At 35.8% G+C, this 12,860-nt stretch overlaps 1 protein-coding gene across 1 annotated transcript; it reads right to left on the reverse strand.

Annotated features, from left to right (window-relative positions):
- Window positions 1-5,341: 5,341 nt before the first annotated feature.
- On the reverse strand, window positions 5,342-5,854 carry LOC141825067 (pathogenesis-related protein PRMS-like). The gene has a single exon (XM_074712448.1). It carries the CDS (start codon window positions 5,852-5,854, stop codon window positions 5,342-5,344), a length of 513 nt encoding a protein of 170 aa, XP_074568549.1.
- Window positions 5,855-12,860: the final 7,006 nt, after the last annotated feature.

The following is a 12,860-nucleotide window of genomic DNA, read 5'->3' on the forward strand; positions in this document are numbered from 1 at the left end:
ATTATGTCTAGTCTTAGCTTTGAATCCAAGTCCAGATTTGTTATACATGACTCATTGAGATCTAAGTATCATGTCTAAATACGTGGAGTCCAAGGTGAACCTTTCTAATGCCCTTAAGTTTCTCAACTTGACCTTTCAAGAGAGAATTCTCTTTCTCAAATTTTTGAACTTGAGTTGAAGTTCCTTCTTAAACTTGGTTGGTTGAGGAACTAAGGTCGGTCTTCTTTTTAAGGTCTTTGACCTCCTTAATGAGTGACCTAACATGTTCCTTAGACTTGGCTAATTTCCTAGTTAAGCATGTGATAATTGTATATAATTTTTCAACTAGGGGAGATGTTACCTCTTCGTTTTCTTGGTCTTAGTCGGATTGAGACTCGTGGTCTGACTCAGACTTGGCTATAACTTCCTTTGCCATTAGAGCCATGAAATGCATTTTATTCGGTTCCTTCGTGTCCAACTCTTTTGAGGAGGATTCATCCCACATAGCCTTCAATGCCTTCTTCTTCCTTTGCTTTTTGGTCTCCTTTAAGCTAGGGCATTGGGATTTGTAGTGGCACTTTTGGTTGCATCCGTAGCATGTCACCTCCACCTTGGCATTAGTGGTTTGTTCGGACTTGTTTTCTTGCCCTTTGCTTGGATCACCTTCTTGATCTCTCACTTGGTGAAGCCCTTCTTCTTGATCATTTTTCAAACTAGATTAACAATCTTTGAAGTTAACTCCTCATCATCTTCGTCTGAATCCTACTCGTCTTTGGATTTCAATTCCAGTCAGAACTTAGACTTAGACTCTTTGCTCTTGGTTTGCTTTGTAATAAAAGCAATACTATTTTTGACTTGACTCGAATTAGCATGTTCATGCAATTCGAATTCACAAAATAACTCATCTAATTTAATTGTGGAAAGGTCCCTAGAAACTTTATATGCATCTACCATAGATTCCCATACAGTGTTTTGAGGGAATGCCTTTAGGGTGTATCTTATTATGTTCTGATTTTTTGATGGGTTGCCCATTGGAGTGAAACCTATTTAGGATATCCTTGATCCTTGCGTGTAGTTGGCTCATGAACTCACCACCCTAAAATTTATTAATTAAACAGTCTATTTAGATACAAATCTCCCTTCATTACCTTTGAGTTGTTGGCTACCTTGTGAGCTAGATCATCTTGTCCCAAAGGTCCTTGGCACTTATGAATAGTCTGACTCGAATGAGTTCTTCTTTGGTTAGATCACATTGTAGGGTTTGTGTTGCCTTAATGTCAGCTTCGATTTATCTCTTGACGTCGGAGGTCCATTTTTCACATCCCAGCTTTTCTCCGACTTCATTGACCGATAATGTGAATCTGATCTTTATTATGCTAGCTCCACATTTCAACTTGGATTTTCAGGTAGTATTCCATTCATCTTTTCCAATAGTCAAAATCATCATCACTAAATAAGGGAGGATGAATAGTGTTATAGCCTTCTTGATGGATCATCAAATTTAATTTACAAAATTAAGAACAAAAAAATGTTCCAAGACTTTTGACGTCTTGGGTAAGTAGTGTGACTGAAGAAATAAGTACCAAAACTGGCAAAAAGCTTTTAAAAGTTGTTTAAAGAAAAATAAATAAAGGTTTTAAAAGAAACTTGAGTGGTGGTTAAACGACTTCAGAACGCCCCGTTCTCATACCAATTGAAGAATCGTTGAAAAGTGATAGAGGGGGTGAATATTGCTCACAAAATAAAACTTTTAAAATCTTTTCTTTTCTTTTAAATTTAGAATTAGAATGCAACAAAAAGAATAACAAAGAAACTCGAAGCACAACACATGAACATAAGTTTTTTTAGTTAGTTCACAACCCTAGACTACTATTCCAAGACCTACAATCCGATCGTGGATTACTTACGAGGCAATCACTATATTTCTCCTTCTGAAAATCTTTTCAGAGGCAGAGAAAGTCTCTTACAAATGTAAAGATGGTACCACTTTGTCATCCTTTTTAGAATCGAATCCATAAAACTAAATAAAAATAATTAACAATGTTACTGAAAACAAATAAGGATCGAAGGTTGAGTGTAAGTTGTCGAAGAGTAATTTGGCATAGACAACTTGCTGTTGGCATGAGATGAGAGTTGGGGAGCATATGAATTGATATTCTGAACCCTTTGGTTGAGCTTTCTTTTATAGGAATTTATCAATCGATTGATCCCCTTATTTGGTCAACTAATCACCTCGATAATCAGATTCAGATCTAGTTTATCAATCAATTGAACGCCTTTACCGATTGACTAAACCTGACATGTCAACTTTTCATCCTGAATCCACAGTTGACTTCGCTCTTCCAATCGCCTGAACAAAGTTTTTCGATTGCTTGAACATTGCCGAGTCATTATCTGATCACCATGTCATCTCGATGAAGGTCATCCTTCTGCCACATCAGCAAGATGGAGTTTATCTTAAGCGAGCGACTTGACACGTAAGCACCTCGATGTCTATCCTCTACCACATCATTATCTTGAGGTTTATCCTTGTTCATATCGGGTGTCACGTCATCTTAAAGGATACCTCATCTGCCAAGTCATCATATTGTGCCACATCAGCTTCTGGTAGATTGAACCTCACTGTTAGGTTGCCTGGACTGTTCGATAGGCCGATCTTACCTTTCAGTCACTCGAACCCTGCAAAATAGAGTTAGCACATAATCCAATATAATATAAATTATGCAAGTTCTAATTGAGATAGTTAAACAACTGCCCGATCTCAATTTCATAATTCTAGTAGGAAACTTAGTCAGATCGACACTTAAGTTCATTCCCTCAACGAGGACACATCCTCACTGTCCTTAGAAGGTCCTCTCCACTCCAGGAGCTTAACTTCCTTACCTTTTTGTCAAACATCTGATATATCTAACATGTTTGGACTTTCTCTGCTTAGCATCTGATCACTCGACCCACCAAGTCTTCTTTCGACTCTCGATATCTAGTCTTTGTTGATCCATTAAGTCCTTTCTACTAGATATCTTGTCTTGTTGACGCATCTGGACTTCCTTTGCCTAGTGTCTAGTACTTTTGATTCACTAAATCTTTTATTGCCTAGTATCCTATCCACTTAACCTATTATGGCTTCCGTTACCTAGTATCTAGTCCACCTGAATACTAGAACTTTCCTATTAAGTCTTGCACACTTAACAAAGCTATCAGATCGCACGACAGCTTAACTTTAAATCTTTGTCAATATCAAAATACAAGTTCTATTATTTGATACTCCCTGCACCAATAGGTTCTAAGGGCTGTGTTTCAAAGTCAACCTTCAGCAATGAATGTAAAAGAAAGTGAGGAAAAGAATTCAGCTTTGTTGTTATAATTTCCTTTTGTGTTGTAAATTGTTTTTGCCCATGTTTGTATTCCTCTTATATTTGTTGTGAACAACAAGAGTTGTACAAGATGTTTTTCAACTTCAAAAGGCACCTAAGAAGGAGGAAGAAAAATTAGAGAATTGTGGGGGTGCTTCACTTTATGGATTATAATAGAAATCCTTGGGAGGACAGTTGGATCACGTTAAACACCAAGGGTTTGTTTTATATTTGACTTTGTTTTGAGTTATTATTTTGTATTCGTCTATACTAAAATTCTAAAGATATGATATATGATCATTGGATCTAAATTTTATTAAGAGAACTTTGCATCCAATTTACAAAATAGTACTTAATTAGCTACTAAATTTCCTTCCTAATTGAATGAATAATGGAAAACAAATTGGATAAATAATAATCTTTTTTAGTTGATTTTCTCTAATTTCTTAATTGATTAGACTTTTGATCTCATAAGCATAATCTTACAAAACTAAAGAAGGATAACCAATTGGTAAAAAATCAATTGGGCGCTCTTTATTTTTATTAGTGTTATATTAAAAAAAAAATCAAAAAGGCCCTTCATGTTTTGCAAATATCATTGTTCCAATATTATCGTATGGTTTTGGCCAAAGATGCTCCAACATACTCAACACTACATAATTATAGTTAAAATTATTTTAAGATTAATTAGTTAAAAATGCTCAGACATTAGTTAAAATTGCTCCAATTTAATCAAAATTGATGAAAATACAATTGGAATAATTTTAATTAAAACTGCTACAATTGGAAAAATTTTAATCCAAACTATTACAATTGAAACAGTTTTAGCTAAAATTGTTATAATATAAAATAATTTTAATCAAAATTACTACAGCTAACTAAAATTACTTAGAGCTATTAAAGGTGTTGCAAATGAAACTTTTAGAAATGAGGTAATTTTTTGTTTTTTTAAAATGAATTGCTCTTTTGATTTGATGATAATAAAAATAAAAAGTTTTTTTTATTTTCATCCTATTTTCAAAAATAAGATAATCTTTTATTTTTGTTTCAAAATGGAACACTATTTTAATGATATTAAAAATAAGGGATGCCTTTTTTATTTTTTACCGTTCAAAAACCAAAACAGTACTGTCGTTTATTATTATCATCATAAAAAAAAGCATCTCATTTTTAAAATAAAAAACCCCCCTATATATTGAAAATATCCTTATATAATGTTGCTATAGGAATTTTGTCCAAAACTATTTTAATTAAAAACTTTAGTCAAAGTTCTCTAACATGGAGCAACTTTGAATAAAGCAGCTAAAACATGTGGCATTTAATTTGGTTCACATTATTTGATCAACTACTCTATATTGCAATAGTTAGGACTAAAATGTAATAATTCTGATCAAAATTATATTAATTATAATAGTTTTGATCAAAATTATTTTAATAATATTTCACCAATTTTGACTAAATTGGATCATTTTAATTAAACTAAAGCACTTTTAATCAATATTAAAATAATTTTGACTTAATTAATTAATAATTATAAATATATTATAGAAAATTTAGTTATAATTATTATAATATTACTTGAATAATAAAAATCTGAAATTAATTGATCTTTTAAATATATTTTTCCCCTTGTTTTGACTCCTAGGTGCAAGATTATCATGGAGAAATTTTGACATAGTAGTTTAGTTATTTGTATTTATTTTTGACTTTACTATATCCTTTGCAATTAAACAAAAGCTTGGACCAAGTGTGGGAGAGGCATGATAATGTCATAGGATAGACATCAATTTGCATTCAAATATTCTCTTTGTTTGTAAATGTTTTCTTTTTTATTTCGTATGTCGATTTACCACTATTATTTTATCTTGTAAAACATGATCAGAGTAACAATAATAATTAATTTCTATATCAATGTATATATAAACACATATTCACATCCAACATCATCACATCAATCCATAATACAAATATGTATAAACTACAAACAAGAGATTGTCGATCGGAATCATTCAGTAGGGCCGGGCTCCGATGTAGTTTCCCGGCGGGTAGTACTCGCAGACGATGAAGGTGTCCCCGTCCCGGCAAATGATCTTGGCGCAGCCCAACGCCTCCGTCGTCCGCCACACCATCTGCGTGTAGTGCGTGCAGTCGGCGCCCTTGTCGCACGAGTTGGTGTCGTAGTGGTAGCTCGATCGCTCGTCCGACCACTTCGCCAGGGCGTCGGGGATCGCCCACCGCCGCCCCTGTCCCCAGAAGATGTTCTCCCCGTAGGCGTACCCCGGCGAGTGCACCAGCGCGCAGTCTCCGCGCCGCTGCGCCGCGTACGCCTTAGCGAACCGCGCCAGGGTCGTGTTCCACGTCAGAGGAGGCACCCCCACCGCCCGCCGCGGCCCATTGTGCGCCGCCAGGAATTGGGCCACCGCCACCGCCGGACTCACCATGCCGGCGTTGGCGAAGGAGGCGAGGACGTTGATGAAGGAGACGGCGAAGAAGGCTGTGATCAACCAAGAAGAAGATGCCATTATTCTGAATTTCTTTTCTCTCCTCTCCTCTCTTCTTTGGCAATTAACTTGAGGTCTCTGTTGTGCGCGTGCGTATATATAATTGTCTATATATCCAATAAACTTGAGGTTTCTTGACAGACAAATCTTGATCTTAGCTTATTTCTGAATCGGAATGTTTTATTATTTCATGAGATGTTTTAGATTTGAAGCAATACGGCGGAATAATGATTACTTGACAGAAGAAGAAAATAATTTGATATGGAGCAGAAGCTTATCTGCTGAGATTGAATTCAATGGATCCGCGGATTTGAAGGATTGTGAATTGAGGAAAATCGCCAGGCGTCCTTCGGTTCATCTTTGAGTAATACTAATAGCAACAGCTTCAGCAGCACTTCATCTGCAGGTGTACTCATAATTGCTTAATGTGCGAAGTAATCGCCACCGCAAGGTTGGTTTAATTCAGTCACAGCTTCCGTGTTTCACATATCCAATATAATTAATGTAGCTCATATTTTAATTATACGTACATGATCATTTGGAAGAAAAATTATATTAATGGATTTATGAAAGTGAAAAGATAATTTTAAAAAATCATTTTAATAGATCATGAAGAAATAATAATAATAGTAATACTAGAGCTTTATGTTTCATAAGAGAAAGAGTATTTGATATCTAATTTCAGAGCTTTTGGACATTTTCTAATCCAAAAAGGCTCTTTGTCGCCGTCAGAATGCTTAGCACTCCATCCTTGTTAGCTTGTTGGGACTTCATTATATTGAACTCAACCTATTAGTGCTTCCTTAAATCATCTAGCTAACATCTGATTGATCTCAATTTGATGAAATTGTCAAATATCTATTTGGACTTTTATTATTTCACTTATAAACTGACGCTAAATAGAATAATGATTATTCTGGAAGTGAAATCTAGAAAGGAATTTTAAAGACAAAAGAAATCACAAACATAGACAAATCGTCTCTAGAAATAGATTAATAATCAATAAAAGTCTCAAACATCAACTAAATAATGGTTTAAATAGCCCATAAACTCTAACAATTCAAAAAGAAAATCATCCTAATTTAATGGTAAAATTGTTAGTTTGACGCTATGGTTTGTGGATCCTGCAGTGGCACAACACGACCCGCGTCAGTAAACATGGCCTGGTTGTGCTCAGGAGCACAATCGTGCCAAGGAACACGAGTTAGCCGTGTTCCCTACTGGAACTCCCATCTACTTATTGTCAGAGCACAGAAAGGGGCACGAGCATCACTACAAAAAAATAACCAATCTGCAACGAAATCTGCAACGAATTTTAACAAAAAATTCGTCCCAAAAAATTTGGCGACGAAATTTGCAACGAAAAACAATTAGTCGCAACAAAATCGTCGCCAAAAATCTGCAACGAAAAATCCACATTTGTCGCCATTTTTTGCAACGAAAATAAAAATTCGTTGCCAAATTCGTCGCCAATTGGCAACGAATAAAGATTCGTCGCCAATTGGCGACGAAAATGTATTCGTTGCCAATTGGCAACGAATCCAAAATTCGTCGCCAATTGGCGACGAATTTTAAATTCGTTGCCAATTGGCGACGAATGTTAGATTCGTTGCCAATCGGCAACAATTGTTCGTCGCCAATTGGCGACGAATACATGTATTCGTCGCCAATTGGCAACGAATCCAAAATTCGTCGCCAATTGGCAACGAATTTTGGATTCGTTGCCAATTGGCAACGAATACATTTTCGTCGCCAATTGGCGACGAATCTTTATTCGTTGCCAATTGGCAACGAATTTTGGATTTGTTGCCAATTGGCGACGAACAATGATTCGTTGCCAATTGGCGACGAATCTTTATTCGTTGCCAATTGGCAACGAATTTTGGATTTCGTCGCCAATTGGCAACGAATTTGGCAACGAATCTTGAATTCGTTGCAAATTACGATAAATAGTAAACTTACGATATATTTGTGACGAACTGATATTCGTTGCTAATTTCGTCGCAAATTGGCGACGAATCCTAAATTCGTCGCAGATTTCGTTGCAAAAAAAAAAAAATTCTCAATGCAATATTCATTTTGGTTATTATCCTGTATATACAAACAATATCAATCCAATCGGATCGATTCATAAATACATGTAACCTGTAACAAACAAGCATATCAAATCTAATACAAATAAAGCAATAACATCCATTCATTTCATCCAAATATCCATAACATACATAAATCCATAACAACCAAATATCCATAACATGCATAATATACAATCACATAACATCCAACAGTCACATCAGAATCCAACAAATATCTACAATAGACATGTACACATGTCTATAAGTCTGTCCGACCAAACAACCAACCAACCAACAGTCACATGCATCAAAATGCGAAAAATCCATACAAAGTCCTGATACTAAATAAACAAGTCTGAGTATATATGAAGAAAAGATAGAAGAAGAAGATATCATCGAGGTCCGCCGGAAACTCTGCTTGATTCATCGTCACTATCTTGTCTTCGCCTGCATAGAAAAAATAAGATAAAGAGAAAGTATCATTCTTAAAATTAAAACTAATACTAAAACCAATAAATTAAATATGTAAAGACTAACCTTTTTTTTTGATTTGTTTATAAAAACCTGTGTAACAAAAAAACAAACAGTATTATTAACAATATATAAATTATTAACTTGCAACTGGATTTAGGATTTCGAATTTAAGATTTAATAATTTTTAAAAGTTTATGATTTATTGGTTAAGAGTTTACGAGTTTAGGTTTTTATGATTTAGTGATTTTTTAAGGTTTAGGGGGTTTAGGGGTTTTGGATTTAGGTTTAGGATTTAAGATTTAGGATTTCTTAAGAGTTTAATTATGATTTATTGTTTAAGAGTTTACGAGTTTAGGTTTTTATGGTTTAGTGATTTTTTAAGGTTTAGGAGGTTTAGGGTTTTTGGGTTTAAGTTTAGGTTTTAGGGTTTTTGGGTTTAAGTTTAGGTTTTAGGGTTTAGTGTTTAGTCTTTAGGTTTAGGAGGTTTAGGATTTAAGATTTAGGATTTTTTAAGAGTTTAACATTTATTGTTTAAGAGTTTACGAATTTAGGTTTTTATGGTTTAGTGAATTTTTAAGATTTAGGGGGTTTAGGGTTTTTGGGTTTAGTTGTAGGTTTTAGGGTTTTAGGATTTAAGATTTAGAATTTAAGATTTAGGATTTTTTTAAGAGTTTATCATTTATTGTTTAAGAGTTTACAAGTTTAGGTTTTTATAGTTTAGGTTTAGGATTTATGGTTTAGTCTTTAGTCTTTAGGTTTAAGGTTTAGGGGGTTTAGGGTTTTTGAATTTAGGTTTAGGATTTATGATTTAGAGTTTAGATTTTACAATTTTAACTTTAGAGTTTAGCAAGTTATTTAGGATTTACAAAGTTTAGGGAAAATTAACATATACAGGAAAATTAATTTTCCCTACAAACATTAATATGATTTTAAAAACATGCAATAGAATTTGTGCTAATGAAGCTTTGAGATGAATATTTATAAGACACAGATTACTATTGGACCTTCTACTCTAGTAGCAGTAATTCCATAATAGAGTAATTAATCATGCACATTTATTTCAGAAGGTTCACATGATTCCAGTGAACGACAATGGAGTAAATGCACCCAATAAAATGCTAGAGCAGGCAAGAGTCAAATATAGGCATGGAGTATTTGCAGCAAGATCACTAGGTAGAAGAACCATATCTAAGATAACAGAAATCAAATGCAGAATGTGTGGCATGCAAACTGCACAATCTCGAAGAGCTCAAATAAAGAGTTTGAAGTTGGGACATTGTCTTCCTACATTGATTTACATATAAAAGACATACATCGTGCAATAATCAAAGATTTAAACAAAGGAACATGAGAAAGCATTGATTATTTGATGCAAATTCTCGTCTGATACATAAATTTCAAGGATATATTTTGCTTTCTCATTTTGAGTATTTGTAGTTCTTTATTTCTCACTGAATGAATTGTGGTATAGCCTTGTCTGTTCTTCAAACTAAAACTGATGCAAGAACGAATCGTTCTTCACAAATCAAAATAAGTCCTACCAAATGCCCATTAAACTCTTACTACTCGTTCATTGGCTAAGCTAAGACAATTATTGAAATCTATTACAAATTCTAAAATTTAGATCAATTCCTTTTTCTTATTTGCATTAAAAGCAAAGGATGCTATGTTGTTTCCACAACAAAGTAAACCTGAATCTTCCTACAGCTATTGATTTAAGCCCATAAACCTAAAAGAATAGATAAAGAGAGCAATTAGCATAAAACAGAATCTGCAGATTTAAGATTGTGAACATAAATAGCAGATACATGAATCAACAGGTATTATTTTGCCCACTTGGGCGTGGCGTATTTGATCTGTAGATGAAAACTAGATAAATCATGTAAGAATCGAAGTGGCCAGAGAAGGACTGTAATAGATGTCCAGTTATTCTCACCCTAAAAGTATATACTCAAGATAGCGTAGAAATGCAGCAGATATTGAAGGGCCAGGAGAAATCCGGCGGCGAGGGAGACAGATCCGGCGGCCAGGAGAGAGATCCGGCGGCGAGGGAGACAGATCCGGCGGCCAGGAGAAATCCGGCGGCGAGGGACACAGATCCGGCGGCCAGGAGAGAGATCCGGCGGCGAGGGAGACAGATCCGGCGGCCAGGAGAAATCCGGCGGCGAGAGAGACAGATCCGGCGGCCAGGAGAGAGATCCGGCGGCGAGGGAGACAGATCCGGCGGCCAGGAGAGAGATCCGGCGGCGAGGGAGAGAGATCGGCCAGGAGAGATCCAGCGGCGAGTGATCCGGCGGCCAGGAGACAGATCCGGCGGCCAGGAGAGAGATCCGGCGGCGAGGGAGACAGATCCGGCGGCCAGGGAGAGAGATCGGCGAGAGAGATCCGGCGGTGAGGACTGAGAGATCCGGCGAGCGGCGAGGGAGAGGTATCCGGCGAGAGATCGGGGAGAGAGGGCGAGCGAGGCGCTGTTCCGTGCGAGAGATCGGCGAGAGAGGGCGAGCGAGGCACTGTTCGCGAGCGAGAAGAAAAGAGGAGTCGGCTGTTCGCGAGCGAGAAGAAAAGAGGAGACGGAACTTAGGGTTTTAACTTAAGTTTTTTTGGGACGAATTTTTTTCGTCGCCAATTTCGTCGCCAAATTGGCAACGAACAGAGTATTCGTCGCCAATTTGGCGACGAACAGTGTGTTCGTTGCCAATTTGGCGACGAACAGTGTGTTCGTTGCCAATTTACAGATACATTTGTCTCCTGTATCTGTTTGGCAACGAATAAAATTTTTCGTCGCCATATTCGTCGCCAAATTTGGCAACGAAACAGTTATTCGTTGCCAATTTGGCAACGAATAACCTATTCGTCGCCAATTTGGCAACGAATATCCTATTCGTCGCCAAATTTGGCAACGAAACAAATATTCGTCGCCAAATTTACCAACGAACACAAAATTCATCGCCAAATTTGGCGACGAAAACCTGTTTCGTTGCCAAATTGGCGACGAATATATTATTCGTCGCCAAATTGGCAACGAAACAGGTTTTCGTCGCCAAATTTGGCGACGAAACAAATATTCGTTGCCAATTTACCAACGAATACAAAATTCATCGCCAAATTTGGCGACGAAAACCTGTTTCGTTGCCAAATTGGCGACGAATATATTATTCGTCGCCAAATTGGCGACGAATTTTGTATTCGTCGCCAAATTTACCAGATACGATGATTTTTTTGCAACGGAAAAATCTTTCGTCGCTAATTAGCGATGAATAAATTATTCGTTGCAAATTTGCGACGAATTTAGCAACGAATTAATTTTTGCAACGAATTTGGCGACGAATATTTTGAGTTGCTAAATTGGCAACTAATAATTGTTTCGTCGCAAAATATGTTGCAGATTAGCGACGAAACCTTGGTTCGTCCCAAAATTCGTTGCTGATTGGCAACGAAAATAATTCGTCCCAAAAATTCGTCGCAAAATCGGTTATTTTTTGTAGTGCTGATTTATATATAGATGGTAATTAAGTAGATCATAGACTTATTTTTTAAATAAATGAAAATCTAATATTTAATTTTTTTTAGGGTTCCAAGGGTTAATCCAATTAAATCGGGCTTCAATACGAGATTCTAGTCCATAGGACTCAAAAATATGGATACTAACTTGATTATGTATAAATATCATTGTAAAGAGGTCATTAAAGATGTGTTTACGGTAGTTGAGAAATTGAGATCAATGATTTTTAAAATTGAATAATTAACTGACTAAGACGTAATTAATTAAAATTAAGGGAGCCAGGGCTACCTCAACTTTAATTTCCTGAAAATATATATGACAATACGATCTGAAAACAAATAAATAACATGCATGAACTAAGGTGATCCATGCTTGTTGTCTGAATATGTCTTGATCGGATCTATAGTAGGGTTGTTTTCAACAATTTGACGTGGCTAAAGTATGGCTATACAAGTCATGACTTAATCCCATTTTTCATCGACCATCAAAATAAATTAAAAAATAAAAATGATAGCCCAGTCTAACAACCAATGTCCTTGGAGCCGCTATCCATTCGAGAGAACAACTCATTGATTTCGTATGAACAACTCTAGTGACCCAGATTGATATATAACTTGATGAATTTCAATGACAAAGAAAACATAGAAATAAATGAGAAAGTACTAGTGATGTTTCTCGTTTGCAATTAGCTATTTTTAAAAAATAATTCACATTAATATATTACAAGAGGACATAATTCCTAGGCAGCGTATTAATTATTCAGGAATTTTGAACTAGTGTAGAATTCTCGTGGTTTCATAAAGCCCTACATCAGAGTTGACTCTAAACCCTTCAGAAAAGGCTTTGCACAAATAAATAAACTTGATCGAGTTTTGATCTGATAAATAAATATATACCTTTAAACCTACACCAAATAAATGATGCCTACTAATTAATAAAATTGAAATATATTTCAAATAAATTAGTTTAATATATT

The sequence above is a fragment of the Curcuma longa genome, chromosome 1 (assembly GCF_044706935.1).
Source record: "Curcuma longa cultivar G26 ecotype Majalengka, Jawa Barat chromosome 1, ITB_CL_G26_1.1, whole genome shotgun sequence".
In the NCBI taxonomy this organism is placed as follows: Eukaryota; Viridiplantae; Streptophyta; class Magnoliopsida; order Zingiberales; family Zingiberaceae; genus Curcuma; species Curcuma longa.

Bases quoted from the DNA above. Each gene is read 5' to 3' on its own strand.
- LOC141825067 (XM_074712448.1), bottom strand. From the start codon at position 5,854: ATGGCATCTTCTTCTTGGTTGATCACAGCCTTCTTCGCCGTCTCCTTC.